This window comes from Ranitomeya variabilis, chromosome 6 (assembly GCF_051348905.1).
Source record: "Ranitomeya variabilis isolate aRanVar5 chromosome 6, aRanVar5.hap1, whole genome shotgun sequence".
Taxonomy (NCBI): Eukaryota; Metazoa; Chordata; class Amphibia; order Anura; family Dendrobatidae; genus Ranitomeya; species Ranitomeya variabilis.
The window spans coordinates 321,631,527-321,648,432 of record NC_135237.1 but is presented as its reverse complement, the minus strand read 5'-3'; the positions used below and the strand labels follow the sequence as shown (position 1 = coordinate 321,648,432).

Below are 16,906 nucleotides of genomic sequence, written 5' to 3'. Positions count from 1 at the left end.
TGTCATGCTGGATATCAGCTTCTGGGCCAAATCCTGACTGATGACATTTTTGTCTAGTCAGAGCTTGAAGCTCATCACAATTTCTGTGTTTTTGTTTGTCCATTTGGTTTATGAGAATTGACCACCGTTGCTCAATGGGATTGAAGCAAAATTGTGGTCATGATGCACTGTTATGGGGGGGGGGATCTGCCATTTACACAGTTATAGGGGTAATATACCCCATCCTGGTATGTATATGTCCCCAAGCCAGGTATACATGCTCTCCCCGTCTTGATATGTATGATCCCCATCCTAGTATATACATGGCCCCCATCACGCTGCACGCAAAAAAATAAACCATTCTACTTATCTTCCCTCTGCTCCCTCACAGCATCCTGTTTTGATGCAGCAGCTGATTTCAGCTTGTAAGAAGGGCATTGCAGTAACGTCATGTTCTGCTTAGACGCCGAGGTCAGTTGGCAGAGTACTCACTTCTCCATGCCCTGGTCTATGGTAGTGGAGAGCAGTGAATATTCATTTCTCTTTAATAGCAAGCATACTGTTAACCGCAGCTGCCAGCTTCCTGTATCGGTTGTGCGATCACGTGTTCTCACCCATAGTGCCTCCCACCTTGTTGCACTGAAGCTGGCGCCAAGAAGTGGGCAAGACTATGGGCATGGGGAGCAATGCCTATTAATTTTTTTTAATAGCGGGCTCACTGATACACTGTTATCCGCAGTCGCCAGCTTCCTGCAGCAGCTGGGCGATCAAGTGCTCACTATTAGAGAATGAATATTCACTGCTCTCCATTCCCATGGGCAAGGGGAGTAGTGAATATTCATTCTTTTTAATAGCAGGCGCATGTGCTCGTCCAGCCGCTGCAGGAACCCAGTGGCTGCAGCTAACAGTGTGCTGCTATTAAAGAAAATTAATATTCACTCTGCTCCCCATGCCCATAGTCTCGCCCACCTCTTGGTGCTGGCTTCAGTGCAAAGAGGTAGGAGGGGGATTATGGGCATGGGGAGCAGTGAATATTCATTTTCTTTAACAGTGGGCACAGTGTTGGCCGCAGCAGCTAACACCTGCCTCCTGTGACCCGCTTGTCCGCCGCTGCAGCTCACCCATCCACAGCATGCACATCCGAACTATTAAGAAGCACCCCCCATTTTCCTCCAAAATTTTGGAGGAAAAAAGTTTGTCTTCTAGTCCGAAAAATACGCTAATTTCCACATTTGCCTTGTGACATGGTGCTCCCTTATGCATTCAGACTGACTTCTGTCCTGACTCTGAACTCACAACAGGAGGGAAAAACCTCCACTATTCTAGAGAAAACACCACAGAATAAACAGGCAAAGGTGCTTACCTGTCCAGGCCTCAAACCAAATGCACTATCATGGTGCAGCGGGCCCAAGTAAAGGTGGCGATCATCTTTACTTGGGCCCGCTGCACCATGATAGTGCATTTGATTTGAGGCCTGGACAGGTAAGAACCTTTGCCTGTTTATTCTTTGGTGTTTTCTCCTGACTGAACTCAGTAGCCTCTTCTATGACAATGACGTTGTTGAGTTTGGGTCAGGAGATCCACAGCCAGTCTGTATGAGCAACGGACATCTGAACATGACCTATTGCTCTAGTCTATACATAATTTTAATGTAATAAAACTTCCACAAATGAAGACTGAAAATAAGAACATTAAATTGTAATGCTTTATAGTGTTGTTGCAGTCAGGTCATGTAATACACCATCTCTAGCCGACACTTTTTGGTATTTTCTAATTAATCTGTTGACTGCTACTTTTAGATTCTCCTGTCGGTAACAAGGCAGACTGTGGTTATAGTTGGTATTTCATTCTATCTTCTGTGACGCACATGAGAGACTTTCCATCCACTAGATGTTCTTTATGTTGTGGTTAAGAAAAGGCATTGCTTAAGTATGTTTCCTCTCCGAACTTGTCCGTTTCCCAATAGTACTATAGTATGCACATGAAAGCAGACTGCCACCTGGCATTAGCACTCATGCTAGATTAAGCACTTTACATGCAGAATTCCTTGTGACTTTATATACTGTTTATCAAACCAACCAGAGGCTTTTCTTGAGCTGCCAAGTTATCACTGAATAGTCATCTTGCCCTGTAGATTTGTGGATTAATAATTTTTTTAATTGATAGTGAAAACTAACAATTGGTCTACACACTGTTTATGTATTAGCACCTTGCCTCCGCAGCCCATTTTCATGTTTTCACTTTCAGTTTTTTTACTTCCTGCTCCAAGAGTCATAACTATTTTATTTTTATATCAACATAGTCATATATGTGCTGGTCTTCTGCACATCAATTTTGAAAAAAAAACTATCCATTTTACCATGTAAGCTACTGAAAAACCAGAAAAAAGATTCTTGAAATGGTAGGGAAAAAATGCTTTTCTGCCTTTTGGCTTTTATTTTTATGGCGTTCGTTGTATGGTAAATATGACCTGGCAGCTTTATTCTCCAGGTCAGTATGATTGTGGTGATACCAAACTTACTTAGAATTTTTGTTCCATTTTTTTTTGTTGTTTAAGTGGTATATCCATGCTATTTTAATGCCACTGATAGTGAGCGGCATTTAAATGGTTAACAGCAAAAATAAGATCTCTACTTTGAATCCTGCTGTTTCAGAATGTCCTTGCTAACTCAGCAGCTGCATGCAGTTGGGGAGCCAGCTGTCAGACACACTATAGAGAAGGTAGAGATAGATTATTACTGTCTCTATGTTCCAAATTGTTGTGTAAATTGTGCTCAAAGAGCGCTATGTAGGAAATTCAGAAAGCGGCAACAGCTTTCTCTTTTCTTCCCAGTGATCATGTGATTGCTGGGAAACTGCAAGAGCTGCTCAATCTAGGCAAACCTACTGTATATTAGCTGTGCAGTTAGATGGCTGCATTTCCCCTGTAACTGAAATCGGCAATAAAATGATGTATTTAAAGGGAACCTGTGACCCCCAAAATCGAAGATGAGCTAAGCCCACCAGCATCAGGGGCTTATTTACAGCATTCTGTAATGCTGTAGATAAGCCCCCGATGTATCCTGAAAGATGAGAAAAAGAGGTTAGATTATACTCACCCAGGGGCGGTCCCGGTCCGGTTCTGGTCCGATGGGTGTCGCAGTCCGGTCCGGGGCCTCCCATCTTCTTACGATGACGTCCTCTTCTTGTATTCACGCTCTGGCGCAGGCATACTTTGTCTGCCCTGTTGAGGGCAGAGCAAAGTACTGCAGTGCGCAGGTGCCGGGCCTCTCTGACCTTTCCTGGCGCGTTAGCCGCGCCCCGCCGCACACTGCAAAAAAACGCATGCATAAGCAAATGCGGGTGAACGCATGCATCTGCGTCTACAATGTTAAAGATAGAAAATCAAGACGCATGTGGATGTATGCGTCAGAAACGCTGCGGACACAACCGCAAATGTGAAACCAGCCTTAGACATATCCCAGTGAATCTTAAATTATTTTTTTTCATGACACATTGTACTTTTGTTAGTGGTAAATTTAGGTAAAGTGTTTTGCATTTATGACAATATCTGAAATTTACTTTTTTATGCCCTATACCACTCTAAAAAGTTAATAATTTCCACCTGTCTACTTTACAGCAACATCTTTTTCAAACATCCTTTCATTTATTTAGGATGTTAGAAAGGAATGTTTGACTTGTGAGCCAATGCTACTATAATGTGTACTCCACCTTTTCTCTTGGGTATCAGTATGACTATCCTCTTGGCACTCCAGGTCAAAAAATATACTTGCCTTTGAACAGTGGTATGTAAAAGTTTTTGCACCCCTGGTCAAAATTACTGTTGTTGTGAACAGTTAAGCAAGTTGAAGATGAAATTATCTCTACAAGGTCTAAAGTTAAAGATGACACATCTCCTGTGTATTTTAGGCAAAAATATGTATGTACAGTTGTGTACAAAAGTGTTTGCCTCTTTCCTGATTTCCTATTTTTTTTGCATGTTTGTCACACTTAAATGTTTCATTAACCAGGGTTATTCAGATGTCCGTAAAATGTGGTCCAAGTATGTGTCACGGTGTTACTGCAACAGTCTGGAGCCAGAAGACCGCAGCGTCTGATTGCTCCTACTGCGGCGCAGAGAAGAAGCACTTCTACTTCATTTTAAATGTGTTTATTTCTTCTGGCAGAACAGGGGTTAATCGGCCATGTTGGAAATCCCTGTGCTCACAGCTGTGCTCGCTTAGCCACTCCCTTCCCCTTTATAATCTGGGCTCTTTTATTTACTACATGGCTAACAGTGGCAGAGGAGCACATATGAGAAGGAGAGTTAAAGGAGTTTAGTGACTGTTGCTTGGTTTGTAAGTGTGGTAATTCCATATCCTTCTCTGTTTTTGTTTATTCCCCTACCTTCACACCCCGGTGCATTCCTCTGTTACATGTGAGTGATTATTTTGGATGCCTGGAGTTTTCTGTTAACCCTTGTTTGTGTTGCCTTGTTTGTCGGGTTGTTGTCGGGTTGGTGTACTACGGTGCACTGTTGCGCCCCCCCCCCCCCCCTCCCTGGGTGGGGGAGGAGAACAGACTTAAGGCTAACTTAGGAGATAAGGCAAGAGCGGAGGATTATACCGCTGATCTCCTGACCTGATCTCAACAGTTGGATGTTAAGCTTAGGTTAGGAGACCAGCGGTCAATTCAGAAAACACTGTTCAGTCCATCCATACTTGGATCGTGATATACAGATGTCTGAATTCAGCCTTGTGGTAGGTTTCTTTTCGGTCCGTGTACTGTCAAATGCAAGTCTATGTTCTATGAAAAAAAAATCGCAGCATGCACAGTGTGGTCTGATATACAAGCCAGACTGGTTATAGCAGACAACTCCAGCACTCGTTCGGTATGTGGACAAGCACATGTGGCTGTACACAGAGCTATTAATAAGGATATGTTTCCACTTGCAGTACTTGCTACGGATTGGACGCTGCGTTCAGCTGCAGCATCCAATCCGCAGCAGCCAGATGTTACAGTATAGTGGATGGGATTTTATGCGTTCAAAGACGCAGGTGGCAGACCTGTGTATACGCACATGTGGAGCGTCTTTATAGACTGCAGCATGTTTATTTATCTTGCGGAGACGCTCAGTCTCCCCAAGATAAATAGCACCGTCCTATGTATTGGATGCAGTGATTCTGCATGTGTTCAATGAACACATGCAGAATCGCCGTGCGTACAGAAGCCGGCAGCGCTTTGGACGGAGCGGGTGTCTGCTGCGTCCAAAGTGCTGCCTTTGCGGAATGTGGAAACATACTCTAACAATTAAAATAATTTTAATTTATGTAGCTCCAACATATTCCGCAGCACTTTACATTTCAGAGGGGACTTATACAGACAATAAAGGCATAGCACAGTATCGTAATTCAACAGATACCAATAGAAGTGAGGGTCCTGCTCGCTAGCCTAAAAGGAAGAATAGATATTGACCCTGTGACCCACATAAACCTTGAATAAGCAAAATAGCTCTAGCGACCACTAATAACCCTTTAATGATTCATCATTGTTTGCATGTTTCTTTGCATATATTGGGGGTTGTGTCCATTTCTCCGACCTGAATATGGATCCCAAGGGAAGAAAGTTTGGAACCACTGTCATAATGTGTTAATGTATCCTGTAGGCACTGCATGCATTTCATTAAGCACCACTCTAGTGTTTTTTTTTCATATCTGGAGTGGTGCTATAAAGGTAATTCCCCTGCCCTTGGTCAGAAAACTCACCCTCCAGCGTCTTCACCGTTTTTTTTGGCACCGCTCTGGTCCAGTGGCGCCATTTTGTGAGAGCAGCTTCTAATCTTCTGGAAGTCTGAAAGCTACATCACAAGCTCTCAATTCAAGTGAAACCCTGGAGTTGCTAGTAGGTCACTTTTCACCAGAGAGAGCAAAGAGAGCGATGATGGAGAACGATGAAGGTGGCAGCATATGAGTGTGGGGCAGGGGAATTACTTTTAGAGCACCACTTCAGCTGTGCAATAAAAAAAAAAACGGAGAGGTGCTTCAAGTAGGATAGCACCCAAACTGTACATTTATGTTTTCACTGAACATTTTTTCTACTACTTATTTCTGTTATAAATACTAGTTCCTGACTTTTTCTGTGATTTCTTTGTTTTAGATGTCAAATGTATATAGAGGCTAAAGCGTTAACAACTTTAGCACATCTTTGTGACGGGGATGCCAGAACAGGACTGAATGGCTTGCAGTTGTCTGTTCAATCTCAACTTGCTGCAGGACCAGATTCACAACTACAAGGAATGATTATAAAGGAGGAGCACATTAAGGAGGGCCTGCAGCGCTCCCATATTCTCTATGATCGAGCTGGTGAGCATACACAACAACTTTTCTTATTAGGGTTCTGTGATTAGGCATGTTCTCCTGTTACTGGTGTTCACGTCGGCAATTTAGATATGACACTCAGCTTAGCAAGTATGAAGAGCTGAACATGTCCTTATCTGGTTTATGAACAGACGGATCTGTGTTACAGCTGCAGCTTGATAGAATATGCTTTTTAGCTATTCATATAAACTTGTCACTGGGTTTAAGTGTATCCTCTCTAAGGCTAATTTCACACATCAGGTTTTTTCCCTCTGGTCCAAACCGACAAACAGGGCCGGTTCCAGGTTTTTGAGGGCCCCGGGCGAAAGAGTCTCAGTGGGCCCCCTTTAACACATACCACGATTTATGATCGCATATAACACAGCCATGCAGTATATAACACAGCCCATGTAGTATATAACACAGCCACGTAGCATATAACACAGCCATGTAGTATATAACAGCCCACGTAGCATATAACACAGCCATGTAGTATATAACAGCCCACGTAGCATATAACACAGCCACGTAGTATATAGCACAGCCCACATAGCATATAACAGCCCATATAGTGTATAGCAGGGGTGTCAAACTGCATTCCTCAAGGGCTGCAAACAGGTCATGTTTTCAGAATTTCCTTGTATTGCACGGGTGATAATTTAATCACCTGCACAGAATGATTCCAGCACTTTGTGCAATGAGAAGGAAATCTTGAAAACGCGCATGGTTTCAGGCCCTCGAGGAATGCCCTGGTGTATAGCACAGCCACATATTATATAACACAGCCTACGTAATATATAGAACAGCCATGTAGTATATAGCACAGGCCCCCTCCTCCCAAGAATGGCCCCATAGTCCAGTACTCACTGTTACAGTAAAACAAAAAAAAACCCCACACTCCTCACAAATCAACGTGCCCGCCCTGCTCCGGTCTCGGCGGCTGCCGCTGCACTGCCTGACGCAAGGCAAGTGCGCGATGACGTCATCGCACACCCGCAGTGTCAGGCCGGCCTCACACTAGCGAGTTTTACGGACGTAAGAGCGCAGAAATTACGTCCGTAAAACTCGCAAAATAAACGGCACAATTATTCTCAATAGGGCTGCTCCTATTAGCCGTATATTACGGTTCAGTATTATACGGCTTTCTACGGCCGTACAAAATCGCAGCATGCTGCGTTTGTCAGCGTATTGCGCAAAAAATTCGCCAATGAAAGTCTATGGGGGCGAGAAAAATACGTATTCCACACGGACCAGCAGTGTGACTTGCAAGAAATACGCAGCGGTGTTAGTGAAAAGTCGGTAATTCAATTGCCGGCTTTTCATTTCTCCTGCACAAACCCGACAGGATATGAGACATGGTTTACATACAGTAAACCATCTCATATCCCCTTTTTTTTTGCATATTCCACACTGCTAATGTTAGTAGTGTGTATGTGCAAAATTTCAGCGCTGTAGCTGCTAAAATAAAGGGTTAAATGGCGGAAAAAATTGGAGTGGGCTCCCGCGCAATTTTCTCCGCCAGAATGGTAAAGCCAGTGACTGAGGGCAGATATTAATAGCCAGGAGAGGGTCCATGGTTATTGACCCCCCCGTGGCTAAAAACATCTGCCCCCAGCCACCCCAGAAAAGGCACATCTGGAAGATGCGCCTATTCTGGCACTTGGCCACTCTCTTCCCACTCCCTGTAGGGGTGGGATATGCGGTAATGAAGGGTTAATGCCACCTTGCTATTGGAAGGTGACATTAAGCCAGATTAATAATGGAGAGGCGTCAATTATGACACCTATCCATTATTAATCCAATTGTAGGAAAGGGTTTAAAAACACACACACACATGATTACAAAGTAGTTTAATGAAATAAACACAGTGGTTGTTGTAATAATTTATTGCTCTCTCAATCCATTTCCAGGCCCTCGCTTGGCAAAATAATAAACGCACAAGATACATACCTTCTGATGTCCGATCACTTCCCACGATGTAATCCATCTGAAGAGGTTAACTAATATTACAGGCACGAGCTGCGATAAACCACTCGCTCGTGCCTGTAATCCCCCGGGTGCTGAAAGGAAAGCTGGATCTGTACTTACATTGAGTCGCGGTGATGCGCCCCTGCTGGATGTTCTCATGAACTGCAGCCTGGGAACTTTTTCCCACGCTCCAGGTCATATGAGGACATCCACCAGGGGGCGCATCACCGCGACTGAAAGAAATGTAGGTCAATGACCTACATTTCATTCATTCACCGGGGAATTACAAGCACGAGCACAGCTGCATTAGCAGGGCTCCTGCTTGTAAATTATTTTAACCCCTTCAGATGGATTACATCGTGGGACGTGACGGTTCAGCTGAGGGTATGTATCTTGTGCGTTTATTATTTTGTCAAGCGAGGGCCTGGAAATGGATTGAGAGAGCAATAAATTATTAAAACAACCGCTGTGTTTATTTCATTAAAATACTTTTAAATCATGTGTGTGTGTGTTTTTTAACCCTTTCAAACAATTGGATTAATAATGGATAGGTGTCATAATTGTCGCCTCTCCATTATTAATCTGGCTTAATGTCACCTTACAATAGCAAGGTGGCATTAACCCTTCATTACCCCATATCCCACCCCTACACGGGAGTGGGAAGAGAGTGGCCAAGTGCCAGAATAGGCACATCTTCCAGATGTGCCTTTTCTGGGGTGGCTGCAGGCAGATGTTTTTAGCCACGGGGGGGCAATAACCATGGACCCTCTCCTGGCTATTAATATCTGCCCTCAGTCACTGGCTTTACCATTCTGGCGGAGAAAATTGCGCGGGAGCCCACACCAATTTTTTCCGCCATTTAACCCTTTATTTTAGCAGCTACAGCGCCCAAATTTTGCACATACACACTACTAACATTAGTAGTGTGGAATATGCAAAAAAAAAGGGGATATGAGATGGTTTACTGTATGTAAACCATGTCTCATATCCTGTCGGGTTTGTGCAGGAGAAATGAAAAGCCGGCAATTGAATTACCGGCTTTTCACAGATATCGCGCTGAATGAAATCTAAATACAGAATATATATATATATGTGTCTCAATGACATATATATATATATATATGTATATATATATATACTGTATATATGTTTTCCCGAACATTTGAGCACATAAATCCATTAGATGTCGGTTTTGCAAGCCTGCGCGAAAATCTCGCAGTACGGATGCCATACGGAATACATACGGAGGATGCCATGTGCAAAATACGCTGACACACCCTGACTACGGATCAATATTTTGGGAACATTTCTCCGTATTACGGCCGTAGTACGGACGTATAATACGTGGCGTATTGTCTTACGCCAAGTGTGACGCCGGCCTCACAGGCAGAGTGGGGAATGATGGGAGAGGGAGCGTCAGGTGATGCTCTCTCCTCCATTATTTGCTTTGAACTTTACCGGCAGACGCCGGTATAGTTCAATGCAGCGGGGGAGTCGGCGCTAGTGGCGGGCGGGCCCCCCTGCCTCACAGGGGCCCGGCGCTTGCCCAGGTACGCCGGGTGCTGACGCCGGCCCTGCCGACAAATTTTTTGAAAAACCAGAACCGGTGAAATCAAAAGCCTGATCCGTTTTTTTCTCATTGACTTGTATTGGCGCCGGATTGCGCCGCATGGCCTACCGTTCCTTCTGGGTTTTTTTTCCGGATAAAATTTCAATTCCGGCTTCTGGAAAAATCACACGCAGTAATGTTTTTTGTCTCCGGCGAAAAAGCCGGAAGCGCCGGATCCGGTGTTTCCGGCTTTTTGCTAGAATGGAAGCCTATGGGAGCCGGAAGCGCCGGATCCGGAAAATGATGGATCCCGGCACCAGATTCCGTTTTTTTTTTAACTGAGCATGCTCCAATTTTTTTTTTAATCCAATTATCGGGATATGATACTCAGATCCATCACATCAGTTTATCACAATCTGCGACAGATCCGTTTTTTTCAACATTCGATGGATTGTGCCTGACAGCAAAAACTTGATGTGTGAAAGTAGCCTCTTGGTAGGTTTAGTATATCGGTAAGTCTACTTTAAGTGTTATGATGTTTAGATCCGTGCGGAATGAATTATTGAAATTTGCAGCTACTAAAATTTTATTGAAATTTGCAGCTACTAAAATGTAAGCTTGCTGAAATTGCCAGGGACTGGAATGGACAGTAATTGGAGGATGGTGGTCTGAACGTTCTGGATCAGGTGATGGATGCAGTCAAGAAGAGAGTTAAAAAAGAATTTGGAATTGTTAGGCCTCTTTCACACTAGCGTCGTGCACTGCACGTCGCTATGCGTCGTTTTGCAGAAAAAACTTTTATTAGCGACGCATTGCCACACGTCGCAACCGTCGTGTGACAGTTGCGTCGGACAGTCGCCACCAAAAAACATTACATGCAACGTTTTTTGGTGGCGACGGTCCGACGCAACCGTCGCACGACGGTTGCGACGTGTGGCAATGCGTCGCACTGCGTCGCTAATAAAAGTCTCTGGAGAAAAAAACGCATCCTGCAACCACTTTTGCAGGATGCGTTTTTTCTGCAAAACGACGCATAGCGACGTGCAGTGCACGATGCTAGTGTGAAAGAGGCCTTAGGCTACTTTCACATTTCCGTCGGTACGGGCCCGTCGCAATGCGTCGCGCCGACGTACCGACAGACGTTGTGAAATAACTGCACGACGTGGGCAGCGGATGCAGTTTTTCAACGCATCCGCTGCCCATTCTGCAGTCCGGGTAGGAGGGGGCGGCGTTTCGGCTGTGACGCACAAAAAAAACGTTACATGGAACATTTTCTTGTTCGACGGTCCGCCAAAACACGACGCATCCGTCGCATGACGGATGCGATGTGTGGCAATCCGTCGCTAATACAAGTCTATGGAAAAAAAACGCATCCTGCAAGCACATTTGCAGGTTCCGTTTTTATCCCAAAATGACGGATTGCGACGGAGCTCTAAAGACAGAAGTGTGAAAGTAGCTTTACGGACATGGGCCCCATTGAAAATCACTGGGGCCGCAAAAACAACGGAAGCTTGTTTTTTCAGTGCACCATGAATTCCGTTTTTGCTGATCACCATTTTTTTTGGTCCCTACTTTTTCCTACTATTCTAATCCAGAAAAACGTCGATCCGCAAGATTTTTGCCTCCCATTTTTTCATCAGAACGGGAAAATTACGGCGATACAGCATGCAAAAAAGGTCCGCAAAAACGGGCCGCTAAAATCATGATAAGTGTAAAGGAAGCCTAAGTACAATTGTGTCTATGTAAAACTGCTATTCTGAGCCATGGGGGTCAGTTCAGCATCCTGGCTGGGTCACAGTCATGTTTTGAAAAAAAACGCCCATTCCCTTTGGTTGATGACTCCAGTCTGTTGACGTCAAGGCAGACGTCTTTGAAATGCTGTGCATACTCTTGTAGGATCTGAGCTCGGAACACGTATGTCATGTGCAATGAGCCGAGGTATATACACATTTGCTCCAAAAATAAAGAAAATGTCTTTTTTCACATTTTTTTTTTTTTTTTCATAACCACAAAGGAGCACTGAAATGCATTTTACAATTTGTTCCCCTTTCCATAAAAATTATTTTTATATATCGGACATTTTTTTTTATTTATTAATTTTTTTTGTGAGCAAGGCTAGTAACAGCAATTTGGATATGCAGCAACTTTTTTGTAGGGTTTTTTCCCACTTTTTATTCATTTATATAATTACGGTATTTTTTATTTCTTTCACATACTGTGCCTACTATATGGTTTAAAAGGCTTTTGAAAGCAGTTCCACATGTAAATACTTTTTTTTAATACTTGATTTTCTTTTTAACTTGCTCTGGTATATTAACCCCAGGTGTACAGGACAAATTCAAATTCCTGGAAGCATAGCAGTGCTAAACGGGTCTCCTAGGACCTGATAGTTCCCGCTAAGTCCCAACATCCTGCCTTCACAGGATCGATAGGTTCATAGGAGGAACCGCAGTTATCACTTCCTAATACTGTCTACACATGGGTTGTTGTGCACGACCCCCCTCCATGCAAAACGGGGTTTGGACATATGTGCCGACGGAGCCATAGACTGTAAGGGTATGTGTCCACGTTCAGGATTGCATCAGGATTTGGTCAGGATTTTTCATCAGTATTTGTAAGCCAAAACCAGGAGTGGGTGCTAAATGCAAAAGTGGAGCATATGTTTCTATTATACTTTTCCTCTAATTGTTCCACTCCTGGTTTTGGCTTACAAATACTGATGAAAAATCCTGACCAAATCCTGATGCAATCCTGAACGTGGACACATACCCTAATGGTGCTGGCAGAGCAAACTTGTTTTCTGATGTTCATCATTTTTGGGCCTATACATATATTGGAGGCGGACTGCCAGACGCAGTCTACTACGTCTAGGTCTCCACCTCCAGCAGATGTATACACCCGAAAATTATGCACGTCAGAGCTCACGTTTGCTCTGTTGGTACTATTATAGTTTATAGACCCATCGGTGAATACGCCATAATCCAATTTTGAAGGGAGGTTCTGACTAGAGTTGAGTGAATTTCTTCGGTTCCCTGCTTATTCGGCAAGCTATAGTACTTGCCGAATAAGCTGCAGAGGGAACTCTGATACATGAAGCGCTCATGCTGATTGCAGCTGCATGTGTTGCGGCTGTGTCACTGTCACAGCACATGCATGGAGGGATATTAACAACTAGCACACTCCAATAAATGTGATGCAAAGGGGTTTGTTTAATATACATACAGTAGTCACAAACGTTTCGGTCTACAATGGACCTTCATCAGCGTGCTAAAAATTAGCGGAGATGGTATAAATGGCAGAACCCCAGTAGAGATTAGGTAGTTTGTATCAAATTGTAGTGGTTTAAATAGGGAATATATATATATACATGTATATGTATGTACAGGCCAGTGTTAGATGGCAGGTCAGTCCGACAAACAGGAGGGAAGGAGGCACGAGGACTACGCGGTATCCAGAGGGAGTTCCCAGTGTGAGACAAGTAACTAACACAGAAAAGGAGAACTTAAAGGGAATCTGTCACCCCCAAAAATCGTATATGAGCTAAGGCCACCGGCATCAGGGGCTGCAGCATTCTATAATGCTGTAGATAAGCCCCCGATGTATCCTGAAAGGTAAGAAAAACAGGTTATATTATACTCACCCAGGGGTGGTCCCGCTGCAGTCCGGGTCCGATGGGCGTCGCAGTCCGGGTCCGGCGCCTCCTATCTTCATGCGATGACGTCCTCTTCTTGTCTTCCTACCGCGCCTCCGGCGCAGGCGTACTTTGTCTGCCCTGTTGAGGGCAGAGCAAAGTACTGCAGTGCGCAGGTGCTGGTCCTCTCTGACCTTTTCCGGCGCAGGAGCACTGCAGTACTTCACTCTGCCCTCAACAGGGCAGACAAAGTACGCCTGCGCCGGAGCCGCGGTAGGAAGACAAGAAGAGGACGTCATCGTATGAAGATAGGAGGCGCCGGACCAGGACTGCGACGCCCATTGAGTATAATATAACCTGTTTTTCTCCTCTTTCAGGATACATCGGGGGCTTATCTACAGCATGCTGTAGATAACCCCTGATGCCGGTGGCCTTAGCTCATATACGATTTTTGGGGGTGACAGATTCCCTTTAAGTTCTCCTTTTCTGTGTTAGTTACTTATCTCACACTGGGAACTCCCTCTTTTATTAAAAATAAGCTCTGGAGGCAGAATCTCATGGAGAACTGTGTCCTGCTCATAGTCCTGAACAGCTCATTTACATTTAAGAAAAACAGATTTTTTTAGAAAAGACATCAAATTGTAGAAGTCAAGGTATAATTTTATTCGGCTTCCCATGAACTATATGATCCTACTGATAGATTCACTTTAAAACCATTCATATTTAGCATTGCTATATCAAGCATATTTTTTATTAAGTAACTTAATTATATATATATCTACAATCCTAAATTGCACATAAATGTTTGAAATCCAGATTTTTATCATTGCTGTTGTAGTTCATGCTATAGACATGAGTTGAATGCTATTGAAAGACAAGATTTTCCTACAGAAAAATCATTGTATCTTCCATTCTTCCTGGCACAGCTGGGTGTCAGTTCAACACTGAGATATGCATAGTCCCAAAGCAAAGCAAAATCTCAAGAGTCAAACTTGTCTTACTACAAAATGGATTGTGTTACAGGATTTTTTTGTTGATGATCTATTTGAAGAACATGGCACTTTGACACTCGCTGCTGTGCGAACATATCACAATATACAACAAAATTCCTTCGTCGCACCACATCTTTTGGAACTAAAACTCATATTTATTACAGCATGTCAGAAGAAGCCAAAGCCATCTTCATGTAGTGCAGAATGTCTGTTAGCACTGTATGTCTGCGCCCAGCACTTAGGCTACGTTCACATTTGCGTTGTGCGCCGCAGCGTCGGCGCCGCAGCGCACAACGCAAACAAAAACGCAGCAAAACGCATGCACAACGCTGCGTTTTGCGCCGCATGCGTCGTTTTTTTCATTGAATTTGGACGCAGCAAAAATGCAACTTGCTGCGTCCTCTGCGCCCCGACGCGGGCGCCGCAGCGACGCATGCGGCGCAAAACGCAAGTGCGCCGCATGTCCATGCGCCCCCATGTTAACTATAGGGGCGCATGACGCATGCGGCGCCGCTGCGGCGCTGGCCGCAAATGTGAACGTAGCCTTACTGGGTGTGTTGGCATTTCTGTATCTTCTGCAAGTCAGCTTTATCAAAACTTTTTACATTCAAGCCTGTTTTTGTTGTCCAAAAAACAATTGCAGTGTACTTTTCATTTTACCTTAGCTGGACTGATATCTCTCTGGTTGCTAAAGGCAACAAAGACAGATTTTTTTTTTTAATATTGCTGATAAAGTAGACCCACTGTATCTTTGGTAATGTGTATTATTACTGTTTGTTGGTGCAGATTGTGCTGTATATGATTTATTACTTAGTTATTTCATTATATATACTTCTTTTCATTCCAGTTTTTGATATGGAAATAACACTTAGAGGTTTTCCAGCCTTAGGCTATGTGTGCATATTGAGTATTTGTTTGCAGAAATTTCTGCAAGTTTTCTGCATCTTTTGGCAGGAAAAATGCTGCAGCAAAAACACACATTTTTGCATGCGTTTTTGTTATTTATAAAAAAGTTTTGTGATTGAATTTCTTGGTTCAGCACCACCTTTTTTATGCTGATGCAGTGGCATCAGAGTAATGGGATTAGGGCATAGTGTCAGCAGCTGTCATTGACACCTAGCCCTAGGCTTAAGGCCCCGTCTCACATAGCGAGATCGCTAGCGAGATCGCTGCTGAGTCACAAGTTTTGTGATGCAACAGCGACCTCAGTAGCGATCTCGCTATGTGTGACACGTACCAGCGACCAGGCCCCTGCTGTGAGATCGCTGGTCGTGTCGGAATGGCCTGGACCTTTTTTTGGTCGTTGAGGTCCCGCTGACATCGCTGAATCGGTGTGTGTGACACCGATCCAGCGATGTCTTCACTGCTAACCAGGGTAAACATCGGGTTACTAAGCGCAGGGCCGCGCTTAGTAACCCGATGTTTACCCTGGTTACCAGCGTAAATGTAAAAAAAACAAACAGTACATACTCACCTTTCGGTGTCCGTCAGGTCCCTTGCCGTCTGCTTTCTGCTCTGACTGAGTGCCGCCGTACAGTGAGAGCACAGCACAGCAGTGACGTCAACGCTGCGCTCTGCTCTCACTGTACGGCGGCACTCAGTCAGAGCAGGAAGCAGACGGCAAGGGACCTGACGGACATCAGAAGGCGAGTATGTACTGTTTTTTTTTTTTTGGTAACCAGGGTAAACATCGGGTTACTAAGCGCGGCCCTGCGCTTAGTAACCCGATGTTTACCCTGGTTACCCGGGTGCTGCAGGGGGACTTCGGCATCGTTGAAGACAGTTTCAACGATGCCGAAGTCGTTCCCCTGATCGTTGGTCGCTGGAGAGAGCTGTCTGTGTGACAGGTCCCTTAGTAATGAAAAGGTGTCAGCCCGACACCCTCATTACTAAGCCACAGTAATGAGGCGCCTTCCTCAGGCCACTCCTGAGGAAGTTACATAACGAAACGTGCGTTGGGGCGGTGGGAGCACCATCACTATATCCTGTATACTAATGTAAGTGATTTCAATTATTATTTACTGCTGTTTTTTTGCACTCTATTTATGGCAGCTTTTTGCACTATATGCACTTTTTTGTGTCAGTAATCTATTATATCAGTTATACTTGTGGACGTGTGGTTGAGCCCTATTTGGATACATTACATGTGATTTTAGCCTCCCTTTCTCTGGTTACGGTTGTTGCAGCCTCTGTAATCCTTTTCATTTTATCTTTATGGTATTTTTATTGTGTATTTAACCCCTTCACCCCCGGAGCTTTTTTCGTTTTTCGCTCCCCTCCTTCCCAGAGCCATAACTTTTTTATTTTTCCATCAATATGGCCATGTGAGGGCTTATTTTTTGCGGGACGAGATGTACTTTTGAACGATTCCATTGGTTTTACCATGCCGTGTAACAGAAAACAGGAAAAAATTTCCAAGTGCAAAAAAGTGCAATCTCACACTTGTTTTTTG

At 44.1% G+C, this 16,906-nt stretch overlaps 1 protein-coding gene across 1 annotated transcript in view; it reads left to right on the top strand.

The window, feature by feature from the left end:
* Positions 1-16,906, top strand: part of WRNIP1 (WRN helicase interacting protein 1) — a 158,273-nt gene that overhangs the window by 79,222 nt on the left and 62,145 nt on the right. Inside the window, exon 4 of the mRNA XM_077269771.1 lies at positions 6,115-6,320. Within this exon, the coding sequence (XP_077125886.1) occupies positions 6,115-6,320 (206 nt within the window). The remainder of the gene's footprint in view (positions 1-6,114; positions 6,321-16,906) is intronic.